This window comes from Lutra lutra, chromosome 1, assembly GCF_902655055.1.
Source record: "Lutra lutra chromosome 1, mLutLut1.2, whole genome shotgun sequence".
Taxonomy (NCBI): domain Eukaryota; kingdom Metazoa; phylum Chordata; class Mammalia; order Carnivora; family Mustelidae; genus Lutra; species Lutra lutra.
In genome coordinates, this window is record NC_062278.1 from 165,376,203 (window position 1) to 165,392,999 (window position 16,797).

General features: G+C 54.2%; 1 protein-coding gene and 1 long non-coding RNA gene across 4 annotated transcripts; both read right to left on the reverse strand.

Annotated features, from left to right (window-relative positions):
- Positions 1-2,979: 2,979 nt before the first annotated feature.
- LOC125107883 (uncharacterized) lies at positions 2,980-5,921 on the reverse strand. The gene is made up of 3 exons (XR_007129684.1): positions 5,644-5,921; positions 3,862-4,034; positions 2,980-3,291 (listed from the first exon to the last, which is right to left on the reverse strand). It is a non-coding gene; the product is annotated as an uncharacterized LOC125107883 (long non-coding RNA).
- A 5,485-nt stretch (positions 5,922-11,406) lies between these two features.
- LOC125107850 (translation initiation factor IF-2-like) lies at positions 11,407-16,705 on the reverse strand. 3 transcript variants are annotated; one of them, XM_047743329.1, is made up of 5 exons: positions 15,801-16,705; positions 15,540-15,618; positions 15,057-15,154; positions 12,715-12,807; positions 11,407-11,926 (listed from the first exon to the last, which is right to left on the reverse strand). In XM_047743329.1, the coding sequence occupies exons 1-5, from the start codon at positions 16,070-16,072 to the stop codon at positions 11,920-11,922; spliced, it is 549 nt and encodes a 182-aa protein (XP_047599285.1). In that variant the 5' UTR covers positions 16,073-16,705; the 3' UTR covers positions 11,407-11,919. The 3 variants fall into 3 exon arrangements, with proteins under 3 accessions (XP_047599285.1, XP_047599281.1, XP_047599293.1); XM_047743325.1 differs by lacking the exon at positions 11,407-11,926 and adding an exon at positions 11,933-12,526; XM_047743337.1 differs by lacking the exons at positions 11,407-11,926; positions 12,715-12,807 and adding an exon at positions 12,948-13,020.
- Between the last annotated feature and the right edge of the window lie 92 nt (positions 16,706-16,797).

A 16,797-nucleotide genomic window follows, 5' to 3' on the forward strand; every position in this document is an offset into this window, starting at 1 on the left:
GAACATTGCTGATAGAAATTAAAGGCCTAAATAAATGGGAAGACATCCCATCTTCATGGATTGGAAGCCTTAATATTAAGGCGACAGTACTTTACCCAAAACCATACAGATTCAATGCGGTCTTTATCAAAATCTTAGGATGCTGGATGGCTCAATAACAAAACAATGCAATTCTGGGGTGCCTGGGTGGCTCAGTGGGTTAAGCCTCTGCCTTCCGCTCAGGTCGTGATCTCAAGGTCCTGGGATCAAGCCCCACATTGGGCTCTCTGCTCAGTGGGGAGCCTGCTTCCCCCTCTCTTTGCCTGCCTCTCTGCCTACTTGTGATCTCTCTCTCTCTGTCAAATAAATGAATAAAATCTTTAAAAAAATGCAATTCAAAAATGTCTGAATGACATTTCTCCAAAGATAAACAGATGGCCAATAAGCACATGAGAGAGAAGTTCAATGTCATTAGTCACTTGGGGAGTGCAAATCCAAAGCACCACACATCCACAAGTATAGCTATTACACAAAATAAAAAATAAGGGCCCACAGTGATGTGGAGAAGCTGAAACGCTCATGCATGCTGGAGGGAATGTAAAATGTTGCAGCTGCTGTGGAAAATACTTAGCCATTGTTCAAAGACTTAACGTGGTTGAAAGATAAATGGAGGATTACCATATGACCCAGCAATTCCACTACTAGATGCAGACCCCAAATAATTGAGAGCTGGGACTCTGAGAGAGACATTCCTACATCATACTCCCAGCAGCATTATTCACAAGAGCCAAAGGCTGGTAACAATCCAAGTGCCCTCAGCGGATGAATGGATAAACAAAATGAGATACTTTTACTCCTTTTCATGGCTGAGTAGTATTCTGTGGAATATATAATGGATTACTATTCAGGCATAAAAAGGAATAAAGTTCTGAATCACGCCATGACATGGGTGCTCCTTGAAATAAAAGAAGCTGAGGGGCGCCTGGGTGGCTCAGTGGGTTAAAAACTCTGCCTTCAACTCAGGTCATGATCCCGGGGTCCTGGGATCCAGACCCGCATTGGGCGCTCTGCTCAGCGGGGAGCCTGCCTCCCCCTCTCTCTGTGCCTGCCTCTCTGCCTACTTGTGATTTCTGTCTGTCAAATAAATTTTAAAGAAAGAAAGAAAGGAAGAAAAAGAGAAGAAAGAAAGAAGGAAGGAAGGAAGGAAGGAAGGAAGGAAGGAAGCAAAAAGAAAAAAGAAAGAAAGAAAGAAAGGAAAGAAAGAAAGAGAGAGAAAGAAAGAAATGAAAGAAAGAAAGAAAGAAAGAAAGAAAGAAAGAAAGAAAGAAAGAAAAAGGAAGAAAGAAAAGCTGAAAGTAGAATAGAAGTTGGGGGCAAGGGGAGTTCAGGGCAGGTGAGCTTGGGCTGTCACACAGTTCTGCCCAGAGCCCAACACCCTCGCCTTTATTTCAGACCACAATTCTTGTTTAATGAGTGGAAAACCCCAGCCCGGGATTCTGTCCCAAGATCCACATGGGAACGGTTAGTGACAGCGTATAGTTCTTCATTCAGGTGGAGCCAGCAGTCAGAAGTCCCCATCTGTTGAGGTCTGCTGATTCAGACTGAATTCAGTCTGCTGATTCCTTTCTCCAGTGCGAGTTCCCATGGTGGAAGCTGGTTGTGATATACACAAGGGCCTTCTCTTGGCCAGGAAGCCATGACATCCCTTGGTTACTGTTGAAATATTAACTTGCATGTTTGTCTTTTTTTTTTTTTTTTCTTTTTTTTTTTTGTAGATAAAGACTACGGCTAAGGGGAACCTCAGAAGCAGCCACAAAATTGGTGGGCACAGGTTGAACATTTAAAAGTTGTTAGAGGGGCGCCTGGGTGCCTCAGTGGGTTAAAGCCTCTGCCTTCGGCTCAGGTCATGGTCTTAGGGTCCTAGGATCGAGTCCTGCATCGGGCTCTCTGCTCAGCGGGGAGCATGCTTCCCCCTCTCTGTCTGCCTGCCTCTCTGCCTACTTGTGATCTCTCTGTCAAATACATAAATTAAATCTTAAAAAATAAAAATAAAAGTTGTTAGAATGCTCACCACCTAACCCAAAGCTTCCCATGTTAGGATATGTTATTGGTCATGGAACAGAATAGATGGACACTGGGTCTCCTGCCAACCTCAAGAAAATTTCTGCACAACAAGGTACACTATAAACCCCCACACAATGCCCAACTCCATCTCACATCCCTCAGGCTCTAAGGACCCAAAAAGGCTTAGCTAAAAGAAATGGAATCTTTTAAATTTAAATAGGTAAGTGTGACAGAATCTATGGATATTTCCAAACATGATGAAATCTAGCAACCTAGAATTACAATGGTCTCTTTGAGAAACATTCGTATTAGTCAAGATCATCTAAAAGCAAGGGCTCCTGGGGCGCCTGGGTGGCCCGGTTGGTTAAGCGTCTGACCCTTGATTTCAGCTGGAGTCCCAATCACAGGGTCATGAGAGAGCCCCACATCAGGCTCCACATTGGGAGTAGAGCTTTCTCCCTGCCCCCAACCCCATCCCCACTTGCACGCTCAAGCTGTCAAGAGAAAGAAAAGAAAGAAGGAAGGGAAGGGAAGGGAAGGGAGGGAGAGAGGGAGGGAGAGAAGGAAGAAGGAAGGAAGGAACGAAGGAAGGAAGAGGGAGGGAGGAAAGGAGATGGGAGGAAGGGGGGAAGGAGGAGGAGGGAGGGAGGATGGAAAGAGGAAAGAAAGAAAAAAAGAAAAGTTGGGAGCAGGGGGAATAGAGAGCTAATATTTGGTTGGTTGGTGCAGTTGGTACAGTTTCTATTTAGGGCGATGGAAACACTCTGGAAATAGTGATGACGTTTGCACAATATTGTGAATATACTTGATGAACTGAACTAAGAATGATTAAAATGATAAATTTTATGTTATGTGTATTTTATTTAAAAAAGGACACCGGTTAATGTGAAAAGGTCAAAGGCAATTAGTACCTAAAGTCCACAAACCTGGAAATAGGGCTTAGCCTCACAGAAACCCCACGTCTCCCCACAAAGGCCACCTCTTTGGTATCAGCCCTTGCTCCCCACTGCAGCGGAGGCCTGCTGAGAGTACTGGGAAGTCACAGGGCATGCGAGACAAAGGGATGTAAACTCAGCTCTCAGACCAGGTTGGCAGCTGAGTTCTGAGTTCCTGTAGCCTTCTGCTTGCAACTCCCTTGTATGAAGATAGGGTAAGCATTTTGCCGTGTTGGGGAGGAGTGAGGAGGGATGATTTCTTTGGCCATGATGCTTTAAGAGAGCCTGTGGGCCACACCTGCCAGGTTTGCTCCTGGAAGGAGGTATAAGAAGGGAAAAGAGAAGCCCTTTGAGGGCGCCTGGGTGGCTCAGTTGTTAAGCGTCTGCCTTCAGCTCAGGTCATGATCGAGCCCCACATGGGGCTTTCTGCTCTGTGGGAAGCCTGCTTCTCCCTCTCCCACTCCCCCTGCTTGTGTTCCCTCTCTCGCTGTGTCTCTGTCAAATAAAAATAAAAATTAAAAAATCAAAAAAAAAAAAAAAAAGAGAGAGAGAGAGAAGGCCTTTGGGACACTCTTCTCTCCCCTGTGAAGTGGTCCAGGGAAGTGAGATTCCCCGCCCCCATGCTTCCCTTTTATCCCAGCTTCAGATTGCTCTCTACTCTTGGGAGTGGCTCCCACAGCCATTCCAGAAGCTGGGCTGCCCAGAAACCTGCCCCTTCGACCACTGGCTGCCCCTGGATTTCATCTCCTTCTCTTGGGCTCCAGACCTTGAGCTGCCAAGACAATATTTACATATGTCCCCAAATAGTCATTCTCTCCCTCGGTGATGCTTAGACTTGTCCTGAGAGCTAGAACTTGAAAACATCGTCATGCCAGGGCCCTACCTTCAGCACTTCGGATTCAATTGGTCTGAGAGAAGGCACTGGTATTTTTTTTTAAAGTGTACCAGGTGATCTGAGTGTGTAGTTGAGAACCATACTTCCGGGTGGAACCTTAAGCCAAAAGCCTCTGAACTAGGAAAGGAGCCGGGAGTCACTGTAGTCCAGCATTGCTGGCCCTCTAAGATGACAGGTTGGTAAGAAACTGGTATTAGTGGGCACAGAGGTTTGTTTCTATTCCTGCTTTGTGCATTTCTATGTAGGAAAAGAAAAACCCCTTTTCCTTTCTTTTTTTTTTTTTTTTTTTTTAAAGATTTTTATTTATTTATTTGACAGAGAGAGAGATCACAAGTAGACGGAGAGGAAGGCAAAGAGAGAGAGGGAGAGAGGGAAGCAGGCTTCTTGCTGAGCAGAGAGCCCGATGTGGGACTCGATCCCAGGACCCTGAGATCATGACCTGAGCCGAAGGCAGCGGCTTAACCCACTGAGCCACCCAGGCGCCCCCCCTTTTCCTTTCTTAATCAAGGCCTGAAGCCCACACAGCTGTTCTTCACATGCGCTTATTGTATGCACATGAATATGGTCACGGAGGAAATTGTGACTATCCCAGCCCTTCGGGAAGCCTTGCCTGGATAGGAAGGAGGCACAGAATCCCCAGAACAATGTGGTCCCTGATCACTGGTGTGCCCAAGTAGGATGCTGGGTTACTGACAAAGGCAGGTTGTTATAAGTAGCACATAAGCCAGCCAGAAAGGGGCTTGGGCCCTTTCTGAATTAGCTGCAGCTTTTTTGAGCTTAGTCTGGGCATCTCACAGCTGGGTGTGAGCCAGGTACTGAGACCCACGGAGTGTGGTGTTCTATGTGTGATTATGTCTCCGGTGGTTTTATGATCAGGCAAGTCTGGGAAGCACTGGTCCCCAGCGTTCATCATAACCACTGGGGCTGGCCACACGGATTCTAAAGGTGGAGACGCCAGCAGGTACTTGTTGCACAGGCCTTGAAGACAGCATCAGGAATGGTGCCTTCAGCCTGTGGTCAGTGGGGATCAGCTAAAAGGTCATTCTGGAGGCTATAGCTTTGCTAGCTGGCGCTGCATTAAGTCAGGTGTACACCAGCTTTCATTTCACCATGTCACCCTCGAAGTCACCTTTCCGGTCAGCCTGCCCCACCCAGTATGTATATTTTTAACCCATGGGTTCCTCTGCTGGGACTCTAGACAGCTAAAAATCTATTCTGGGGGTGTTCCCAGACCAGCCGTTTGTCTGGGCAGGTTTAGATGTGGCCTAGCCTGAAGTGGGAGAGACCAGTGGGTGCTCGAATATTCTCTCAGCCTCCCAGTTCAAGATCAAAGACAGTGTCAGCTTTGCAGAGCTTCTGTGATAGCCTCCCTAAGATTCATTGCGCATTGGCAGTCCCCAAAGCAGTGTCTTTGCCGGGGCTATCCTGGGGGAGCAGAGGGGAGCATACGTCCTTTACACAACACCCTCTCAGAACCTCCACTGCAGCCCCATGGGGGAGGGGCGGGGCAAGTTATCTGGGTGATCTGTGCCCAGGACTGCAAACTCCTGGAGTCTGGCTTCGGCTGCACCCCAGGGAAACATCAGCTACGTTTCAGGAGCACCGCGCTGCAGCGAAGTTCTAATGCAGGCCCTGGATTGCTAGTAACAATACCCAAGGGTCTAAACTCCCTAGGCTTCCGTTAATTCCATTCCCAAGGCTGACGATCCTCATCGAGCAAAAGAATCACTCTGATAAAGGAGGGATTCCCATGACCCTCCCTGAACCTACTGCCTGACTCTTCAGAGAAGGGCGTCTGCGAGTCTGCATGTTAATAAGGGTCTGGGAGACCCTGGCTCACGGCGTCCACAGCAGCGCGAGAGGAGCAGGCGGGAGCAGCCGCACTACTGCGGGTGGCAGGAGCGCGCCGGGAAGCTTGCTGGTCTCCATGGAGACGAGGGCGGGGCCGGGCCGCCGCGGCGGTGACGTCAAGGGCGGGGCGCGGGCCCAACGCCTAACGGCAGCCCAGAACGCAGTGCGGGGGCTGCATCTTCGCCGCAGTCGCTGCGCGGGTCTGACCTCTGGCAGCGGTGGGGGCGGCGGGGGCGGACCAGGGAGGGAAGGAAGGGCGGCCGCCAGCAAACGCAGGGCCGGGCGGCAGCGCGTGGGCAGAGAGGCCGGGAACGGAGGCGCGCCCAGAGTGCCCGGGACCCCCGTGAAACGGAGGAGTTGGGGGGCGGGGGGTGCCACTCCACTCCCGCTCTGGAGAGGCCCTGACGGAGGCCGCTCAACCCGCAAAGGGCACTCGCCGCTCCTTCCCCCGTAGAGTAGGACCGGGAGCGCGGGAGCCAGCCCTGAGCAGTTTTCCAGCGTGTCCCGGGAACTCTCTTCCTTCTGCCCCCAGAGATCCCCACCGTGTACCGTGGCCTCGGTCGTCGCCACATCCCCACGGGTGGTTTTTAACCCTGGCGTTGGGGTCCTTCCCACGCTCCAGACCTCAAGGCGTCCCTCGGGCCCCGGCTGGCATGCCCGTTCCGCCCACACGCCCCGGCCCGGGCGCGGGGAGCCGGGATGCACCGCACACACCACTGCCAGCCGTCGCGGCCCTTGCAGATGCTCGCTCTGGGAACCAACTCCTCTCGCAACCCTGCCAGTCAAGAGGGCTGGGGTTGGGCGGGAAGAGGCCGTCTTCGCCTTCAACGCCAACTCCAGGCTCTCCAGACACCTAGTTTCACACTTGGGGCATTTTCTGCCCCAAGAGATTTGACGGGGCTAAATCTCTGTACCCCAGGAGGGCCCTTTTTATTTCACTTATTCAAACAAATGTTTATTGAGCATCTATTGTGTGCCAGGTACAGAGGATTTGAAGACACGCTAGACCGGCTGACCTTAGGGTGGGGCAGGGAAACTAGGTCGATCAATCCAAAAATTCTCAAGTAATGTTAAGTGCTATGAAGGAAAACATGGAAAAATTATTTGTGAAAGATGCAAGAGTGGGGGGGTAACCCTACTTCAGATGGGGTGTTTAGGGAGGGCTTCCCTGAGGACATTAATTTGATTGGCACAAAGGGACAAAGGCTGTGAAAGTCTCAAGAGAGGTAACAGCAGCACAAAGGCACTGCCCTGGCCTGTGGCTGGGCTGGCTGAGGCGTGGACAGAGAGGCCAGCAGCTAAGGGGAGCTGGGGTAGGAACAGGAGTGAGACCAGCAGGGCGCAGACCACACACCGGCTGTGGGGAGACATTTGGATTTTATTCTAAGTGTGATGGGAAGCTGCCCTGTTTCAGCAGGGGTGGGCAGGATCTGATGGGGGCTTGGGGAAAAACTGGCCTCTGTGAAGATCTGGCAACAGGGAGACCCACTTTGAGGCTTTCTCAACTGGACGGACAAGGGGGTCAGGTGGGGCAAGAGCACTGGACTGGGAATCAGACTTGGAGTATAATCCAAAGGGCCCGAGTGGGGCCTGCATCTTCTCTGGACCTCAGCTTCTTCATGTAAAATGAGGTTGGGAGGGGGCGGGTACTGCAGGGCAGATGGGACTACAAGACAGGGCTAAGAATCCTCCCATTCAATCCCTTGATGGTCCCAAAGCATTCCTCAAAGGCCACATCTTTCAAGAAAGATTACCTGAAGAGAGTGGAGTAAAAAGGAAGGGAACATATTTTCTGAGAGCTATTTATGTCAGGCTCTAGACTAGGCATTGCTTTGGTTGGGCTTTTTTTCTCCTCCCCAGATATATTTTGGAACCTGACTAGGCCCAGGAGTTGGATTCATTTCTAGATTCTCATCATTTGATGCTACACAAGACAGACAAGGTCTTGGAGGCAAGGGGACAGATAGGAAACAAGTAAAAGCTCACAGAACTAGAGGAAACTTACGAGAAAAGGAATCAGGATGACAGGATTGAGGGAGCTAGTGCAGATGGGGGGGGGGCTGTCAGGAGAGGGGGCCAGGCAGCAGGATGCCTGGCGCCACAGCTGTGCCCAGCAGAGAGGGCAAGAGCGCCGGGGGATAAAGTCGAAGAGGTCAGCAGGGCCTGGCAGGGGGCTGCTGGAGGGTCCAAGCAGAACAAGAAGCTCTAGTTGGCCTTTTTAAAGCTCCTGTGGCTGCCTCTAAGTGGAAAAAGGACTGGATTGAGCTTGGGGAAGAGGAGGACATGCCAGAGCCAGGTGGTAGGTGTCTGTCCAAAGTGGCCCGTCTTTGCTACCTGCTACCCAGTGCCGCCATAACGTCCCCACTCTTTGCCGCCCCCCCTCGATAATGGCAGTTAGGGAGCAGAGTCTAGGTTGAGGCTGTGCCTCATCTCATGAGGGAACTTCCAGGGCATTTGTTAACTCGTTCCTGACCAGTTTCAGGATCCCCAAATGAGACAAGCAAATGAGTATGAAATAAAATTCTGTGAGCCTTGCAAAGATCACAGTAGGTGATCAAAGATTCCACTAGGGTTTTCAAAGGGGTCACAACACTGTGGGGTCCCTGCCCACTCTGCCAGGTGGCTTAGCAGGCTCAGTGCACAACTTTTGAGTTGTGACCCGTGTAGTTCACAACTCTGCGTGACAGGAAACACAAGCCTCCCAGCCAGATCTGGGTTTGAATCCCATCTCATTCATTCAACAAATATTTATTGAGGGCCTACTATGTGCCAGGCCCTATGCAGCAGTGAGTTAGAAAGGGTCCCTGCTCTAGCGGGGACAACAGGCAGGAGACAGGATAATCTCAGAAAGTGATCAGTGGTATAAAGCCAAGTATGAGAAAGTGTCGGTGATGGGGGCGGGCAATGGGGTAAACAGCAAATGCTTTGCCATCTTTTCCTGGCCCGATATCATTAGGGACATTACCGAACCTCTCTGAAGCCTCAGTTTCCTCATCTGGACAGTGGAGGTAGAAATACACCACCCCCCACCCCCCAACTGCCCGGAATGTTCGATTCCTGGCAAGCATGGTTCCCCGGGCTTCATCTGTTAAGTGGGGGCAGGGCCACAGGCTGCTCTGCCACCCGTTAGGGCTTTCGGTTCTTCCCCAGGAAGAAAGTCGGTCCACAGACTGAGACTGCTTCTAAGAAAGGGAGATAAAGCCAAGATCCCCTCGCCTGCACCTCAGCCAACGGATCGCACTGCAGCGGCGGCTGAAGCAGGCCTCCAAAGCTAACGGCGTAGGAAGACCTAGGAAGGGGTTTTGTGGATCAGGTTTTGTCCTGGCTGTCTGGGGTCCCCTCCCAGAATGGTTTTTCGACCCCATGCCAGCTCCTCAGGCCTCGGACAGAGGCTTCAGGAGAAGAGAGGTCAAGCTCTACTACAGGTCTGAGGCTGGGAGGTGGTTCGGGCATCTCCACTTCAGGAAACCAAACCAAGCCCTGCCGGGCAGGCCCCTTTCAGAGCCAGCACTTCCCTGGTGGGGGGGTGGGGGTGGCGCAGAGGCGAGGCTGTGGGGTCCCCAAGCCCCAGCCAGGCCAGCTCTCCCCCTCGGAGCCTGTAAGCTGGCCCTGGGGCGGTGGGGGTGGGGTCCAGGACTGCCCTCAAGGAAAGGAATTCCCCTGAAGGCTTCCGGTGGGGAGCTACCCTCCTCTCACCCTGGCCTTGCCTCCCTAACTCTACGGGGCCAGCCCCTCTGAGCGTCTCTCCTCGGTCCCCATCCAAGGGTGAGCCTGGGTGGCGACAACTCTGCAGGGGCGGGGCCTGGAGAAGGCTTTTTCCAGCTTTTCCAGGGCTCCTTCCCTCCTTTGAACCCACAAACCCTCATCCAAGTTCTGAGCGCCTCTGCCAGGCCCTGTCTGTGCCGCACATGGGCTGGAGGGCTAGCCAGAGACCCCACTTCTAAGCCCCAAGGGCCCCAAGACGCAGAGCCCGGGGCAGCCAGGCAGCCAGGCAAGCAGCTGAGGCCTCTGACAGGGATGAAGAATGGGATAGGAAGGTAGAAAAGCTGGCAGAAGGCAGACCGCTGGACCACAGCCCACTGGAGGGGACAGGGGTTTGGCAGGGTGTTGAGGGGGGAGGCCCGGAGGAGATGGGGGGCCCCGGGGAGAGCACAAACACACAAGCTGGGGGTTACAGAACATGAAAAGGAAGAAAAACGAACCCTCCGAGTGCTCCCCCTGGGTGGCACTGGCTCGCAGCAACAGGCCCCAGGTGGGGGCACGGGGCAGGGGTGAAGGAAATGGGGGGCGCAGGGGCAGGTTCTGAGGACACCTGGCCACAGGTCACCAAAAATGAACAATCCTCTGACAGAGAAACCCCAGTTACGGGATGAATGCTGTAGGCATTTCTGGGCTAGTGAAGAAAGTCCTGGAAGCACTTGGGGGCCACTTGAATAAAGCCAGGCCCAGCTGGGGGCTGTGGGGAGCGGGGCTCCCTTTGGGCCGCAGGGCCGGGTTCGCACTTCCCATTCGCACTTCCCATCGTTGGATTTTAGACCACGAATAACTAATGGGCTTTTAAATGCCGGAAAAGAAGGCCTGGGAAAGGCGGTGTGACTTACAGCAGGGTCTGCCCGGGCCCCCAGCTCCCTTTACCCCGGTTCCCACTCCCTCCCTGCTCGGTCCAGCAGCCTTCACGGCTCTTGGAGAATGGGATCTTGGAGAACGGATGGGGAGAGAAGCCTCAATTCTGGAGACAGGTTCAAACCTCCGATCACCCTCAGCAATGTCACCTCGGTGGGCCTTGTCTCTAGGTGTGTGCACGTGGGCCAGCCGTCCCTTCTCCCTTAATGCAATTGAGAATGAAAACAGCACTTGAAGTGGCGTGAGGTCCCACAAGTTCTGGCTTCTTCCCTGATGAGCACTACTTGCTCCATTCTCATACAATGCGTATCCTATCAGAACCCTTTGTGGGGCTCCTGCTTTGCTGGTGCCCTAAGCATAGGCCGTCTGCGCTTAGGAACCAGCCCCGTGGCCTTGTCCCATTCTCCCTGTAGAGCTGGAGCCCAGCTCCTCCTTCGGGATGCTCCCGGGCCGGAGGGGCCAGCAGGTTCCCTCCAAGCGAGGCCACTCTGTCCCCACGTTTCGCACCCTTTCAGCCTCAGCACCGACTTGTCCGCTCTTTTGATCCCTGGCCACTTCTCTGGGGTTCCTCAGACCCACCAGCCCTTCAGAGCCCACTGAGCAGCCACAGGGGGCAAGGGGCGAGGGGCCAGGGCCCCTAACAATGTCCCCATTCAGGACTTCACAATACACGTTTGCATCTTGAAGGCAACCCTTCCCACAGTCCTCTGGGTGAATTTCCCTTTGTCTCCCTTAGCACTGGGTGTGGTGCAAAAACAATGAATACTGTTATGCTGAAAAGAAATTTAAAAAAATAATTTGCATATTTTTAAAAAATGCTGAAAAGTACTTAGTGACTCTCTATATTTTATTTTATTTTAAAGATTTTATTCATTTATTTGTCAGAGAGAGAGAGAGAGAGGGAGAGATCACAAGTAGGCAGAGAGACAGGCAGAGACAGAGGGAGAAACAGGCTCCCTGCCGAGCAAGGAGCCTGATATGGGACTCCATACCAGGACGCTGGGATCATGACCTGAGCCGAAGGCAGCCGCTTAACCAACTGAGCCACCCAGGCGTCCCAGTGACTCTCTATATTTTAAATCCCAAACTGTGCCCTGCCACCCTCCCTCCCAGTCCAGGCCTAGGAAGGAGCCAACCTCTCCGTTTAAAACATGTTTTGGGGAGACAGACTCTTTGGCCTTCAACAGGTTAACAGCCAACGGGGCCTTCCCTGGGGAGGGGCCCTCAGGGGGCAGAGCCTCAGAATCCTGTCCCTGAGGCTGGTAACTCCCACCCAGGCCTTCTGGAAACTCTCCCGCGCAGAGGTGCCTCTGCTGGAGCTCTAGGGTGGACACCCCTTTTACAGATGATAACACTGAGGCTGACGGAAGCACAGAAGCCCGCCTAGAGCCCCAGGGTTCTGCATCCTAGACCCAGACTCTCCACACTCTGCTGGACACCGGGGTCTTTTGTGTTTCATTCTCCAGGAAGGCTGTATTCTTGCAGGCCCTCCTTCTCTTGAGGACATCTCTGTTCAGAAGTCCGCACTTGGGCTGCCAGAGCTGGAGAGCGCTGCACACATCCAACATCTCTTCACAAACTGGGGAACGAGGGCAGAGTCATTGCTGGGGGAGCGGTGGGTCACACGTGAAGTTTGTGGGAGTGCCAGGGTCCAAGCCCCGCCAGGAACTCCTGCCTCCCAGCATCCTTTCCTGGAGCGGCAGCTGTGGGCAAACCTGCACTGTCTCCAGGTGGCAGAGGGCAGTGAGCAGGGCGCCAACCAGGTGGGGGTGGGGGGTGTGCCCAGGGCTGGGGTGCAGTGGGGAGCAAGGCAGACCCAACTCTGTTCTTACAGAGTGCCTGGTATACACATAAACAGACCGGGCGCCTGGGTGGCTCAGTGGGTTAAGCCTCTGCCTTTGGCTCAGATCATGATCTCAGGGTCCTGGGATGGAGTCCCGAATTGGGCTCTCTGCTCAGCAGGGAGCCTGCTTCCTCCTCTCTCTCTTACTTGTGATCTCTCTCTGCCAAATAAATAAAAATCTAAAAAAAAAAATATTTTAAACAGACCAAATGGGGTCCGGTGATGATAAGTGCTATGAAGAAAATCAAGCAGGGTGATGTGATACAGGAATTCTCCAGAGGTATTCATTCAGCCAGGCTGGCTAGGCGGCAGCTACCCTGAAGAGGCTCTCAAGGACTGAGATGGGAATAACTGCTGTCAGCCACATAGCAAGTGCAAAGGCCCTGTGATGGAACAAACCCCCCCTACCCCTGCGGTCTGTGTGAGGAACAAAAAGGCCAATGTGACTGAGTGTAGAGGCATCCTAGTGTGATAAGAAGCTGCCTGAGGCCCTTGGGCAGAGGGGGGGATGCAGGAAGTCATACTTCTGTGTTAGCGGGTCCATCTGCTGCTGCTGCTGCTGTTGTGCGGAGAGCCCAAAGTGGAAGGGTGGAGAACTCCAGGGCTTGGGGAGGAACCTGTTTGGGAATAGAGGAGACAGGAATCTATAGGTTGAATGAGAGGGTAGAGGGAAAAAGAAATCGAGGCCAAGCCTATGCTTTGGGGCTAGAATTGTCTGTGAAACCTTGGGGAGGAGCAGGTTTGTAAGAGAAAACAGAGGCCTGTTTTGGCCTCCTCCTGGAGAGAGCTATGCTTGGACATCCCAGTAGAGTTGGCGGCTGGCGGGCGGTCTGTTGGGTCAGGAGAGAGACAGGAATGAAGGCTGACAAACGGGGTGTCATCGGTGTCTAGATGGTGTCTAGAGCCACAGGACTGAAGGAGGAGGAGCTCACTAAGGAGGAAGGACCCACCTACCCACCCTGATTCTGTACTGCCCCTCTCCCACTTAACTCCCAAGACTGGCCTAGCCGGAGGGCTGATGTGGGAGGGGCTCGTCTCTGCTAAGCCCTGGCCACTTCTGATGTTTCTTTGTCCATCATTTTTCCTTAGTTACTTGAGGCCTTCCCCGTCTACATTTCCTTAGAGGGGTCACAGCAGGGCTACCTGGGAGTGTGGGCTCTGAGAAGCATCCCTGAAGGCTGGCAGGACCCCAGGCCTAGAATCCTGGTTAATTGGATGAAACCACTATCCTCCATCCCCCAAGCCTGTGGCCTCCTCTGTATCACCAGATGAGTGGGATGAAACCATTTGGTCTCTGCCAATTTCCAAGGCCCTAAAATTAGTCTCCAGGAGCCCTGCTCCACAGGTGCACAGGCAGCAACTCCCTCCCCACCAGCAAAAGCACCTGCTCCACCAGCAGGCCAGAGAGCCCACCAGGGGTGGTGTGGACACCGAGCCTGGTCCTCTGCATCCTCCCCATGGCCTGGGTCACACCGCCCTGCCTACACATGTCCACCCCCTCCCGATTCCTTCTCCTCTCTGATCACAGCTAGGTGTCCCCGCTCTGCCACCAGGGGCTAGAGAAATTTCTGTCTGCCCCACACTGGCCACACTCCCCATACTGACCAGGTGCTGGGAGTCTGGCCCAGCTAGAGGGCTAATGGTTACTCAGGCCCCGTTCCTTCTGGCCCCACCTAGGGTGAATCTTCAGTTTTTTTTTTTTTTTTTTTTTTTTTTTTAAAGGAAAGCTGAGATCTGGACATATTTTTATCTGAAATCGACTGATTTTTCAATCTTGGACCTAATTTAGTTTTTTTTTGTTTTTAAAACACTGGGCAAGTGGGGCCTGGGTGGCTCAGTGGGTTAAAGCCTCTGCCTTCGGCTCGGGTCATGATCCCAGGGTCCTGGGATCGAGCCCCACGTTGGGCTCTCTGCTCGGCGGGGAGCCTGCTTCCCACTCTGTCTCTGCCTGCCTCTCTGCCTACTTGTGATCTCTGTCAAATAAAAAAATAATAAGTAAAATAAAATAAAATAAAAATAAAACACTGGGCAAGGGGCACCTGGGTGGCTCAGTTGGTTAAGCGACTGCCTTCCACTCCAATCATGATCCCGGGGTTCTGGGATCGAGCCCCGCATGGGCTCCCTGCTGAGTGGAAAGCCTTCTTCTCCATTTCCCTCTGCCTGCTTCTCTGCCTACTTGTGCTCTCTATCTCTCTGCCAATAAATATATATAAAAATCTTTAAACACACACACACACACACACACCAAAACACTGGGCAAAACAGGCAGATTCCAGCCAGAGGGGCTTAGAGGCGGAGACTTGCCAGTCTCTCCAGCTCTGCTGAACCTGTCCATTCTGCTGATCGATAAGATTGATCCACTTTCTGAATGGGCTGCACTGTGACAGGCCAGCCCTTCTTTCTTGAAACTCTCTCCTCCTTAGCTTCCATGACACCAGCCACCACTGGTTCCCTCCTTCCTCTCTGACCATTCTTCCCCTGTCTCCCATGGAGCACCCCTCCCTTTCCTACCACTTCCACATCCTCCTCTTCCCTGCACAAGGACCCCGGGGAAGACATCCCTGACCCAGGCTGCTGCCGCCACCAACTCTCCAGATTCACATTTCCAGCGACCTTCTCTCCTGGATGGTTGGACAAACAGCAGTCTGGGGGTGCCCCTGCTGGTCAGGCTGGGGTACCAGCAAGGGCATCACCCTCTACTCTTTCTCTGATCCTTCAGAGACCAAGCTGGAGCCCCTCCAGGCTAGTCACTGGGCTGCCTCCCACTGCAGCTGGTCCCCTGGGGCCAGCTCTCTTCCTGGTGTCCCTGTTCCAGCCCCAGCTCTGAGCACCCTGGTCCACCATGCCAGGGAGTCGCCATACCCACCTCTGTGCCCTCTGCTCCGTCTTGGGTGGCTTCGGCTCCTGGATGGACACTCCTCCATCTCTCTCTCTCACTGCATTATGCCTCTGTATTTCCGGAACCTGTGATTTTTCGCTCAGGCCATGCCTTCTCTGCAAGACGTTTTTGCTCCCCAGGCGCCCCCCCCCCCGGGGGGGCTCAGCCAGCACTGCTTTCAGAAACCCACCCGTCTCTGCTAGGAGACTCCTAATGGTCTTTTCTCACCTTGGCTGAGGTCTTAGGCTGGCCAAGTTTCCCCAGCTTGACAGACAGTTCACTTGGGTATGTGTGTGTGTGGGGGGGGGGGGGGTGTCCTCCTTCCTGGGAGAGGGACTTGGCCTTCTTTGCAGGGACCTGGGCTTATCTTTCTCCTCCTATGGGCTGTATTCACTGCCCTGGGAGACGAGCCCTCCTCTGGGTCAATGCCACTGATCACCCCCCCTGCAAAGAAACCCCATTCCGTCTCACCTTTCCCAGACTCAATTTCCTCCTCTCCGGGGCCTTATTCACTAATTTGTCTGAGGGGCCAATGGGGTCTGTGCCTGCTCTGGGAAAAGGGTGCGTGTGGACAGGCGCCTCTTGGGAGAGAAGGCCTGGATCCCCCACCCCCACGCCCAGCTTCTCCCTTCCTGGACTTCACGGCTTCCAGCTCTCTCTCCCCAGGAACCCCAATTTTCTACCGTCCCTGTCCCATCCATCCCTCCATGCTCGGGCCTAAAAACCACTTACTCCCAAGGGATCCGCTCTCCTCCCGGGGTGTCTCCCCATGGTCTCAGCTTCCCCAAGTAGAGGCTTCTTCGGCTTCGAGAAAGGCTGTTCGGCGCCGCCTCGGCAGTAGTTACGCTGCACCCCGACCGGCTCAGGGCCGCAGGTCCTGCGGAGGACTTCGCCGGGCGCCGAGAGGGAGGGGGGCTAGAAGAGGAGTCTCCAGGACCCGCTCTCCATCGCCCTTCCCCCACAACAGGGGGAGGGGTGTGGCCGCAGCACCTCCCCTCCCCCATCCTGTCCGAGGACTCCTTCGGGGTTCGCAGCCTGTCACTCGCTCCACTAGCTCCACCGTGGAACCGCCATTTGGCTCTGGGGCGAACGGTGGCGGCTACTTGCGCACCACAAAATGGGGCACTTGGAGCATCAGCGCCAGTTTGGCGGGGACGGAGGGCGGGGGGGGGGCGGTTTGGAAATGTCCGTAGAGAGACACCTGCGGTCGTCCCCCACTTCCTCCCGGGCGGGGCTCAGACCCCCGAGGCATAACAAGACCCCGGGCGCGCAGCCGGAGGGCGCCTCCAGCCGCCATCCCCTCAGACTCGGGTGGAGACCCCCCTCGAAGATGTCCTAGCACATTTCACATTGCCCCAGCCGACCACGTGAGGGCGTGCCCTGTGTTAGTTCGGACAAATTAAACCTCGTCCTGCGGGCAGGCCGGGGGCCCCCAGACCGCGTTCAGGGCTTGGGTGTCTGTGGCGCACTCTTGGCTGACGGCCGCAAAGCTCCGGGCCGCGTGGCCTCCCCCGGGGCCCTCGCTATTTGCCCCCAAACCGGGTGCCCCCCTCCTCTCGCGCTCCCGCAGCATAGGGTGCACCCCTCCGTTCCCCTCTGCTGAGCCCTTCCTGGGCGCAGGCCATCTCTCCGTTGCGCCGCAGGCTCGGGCCCTGTCCGGGGCGCTCGGCCGAGGGTTTGGTGGTGCCCGGGGGGCGCGATGCGGGAAGCTAGCGGCCGAGGAAGGGGC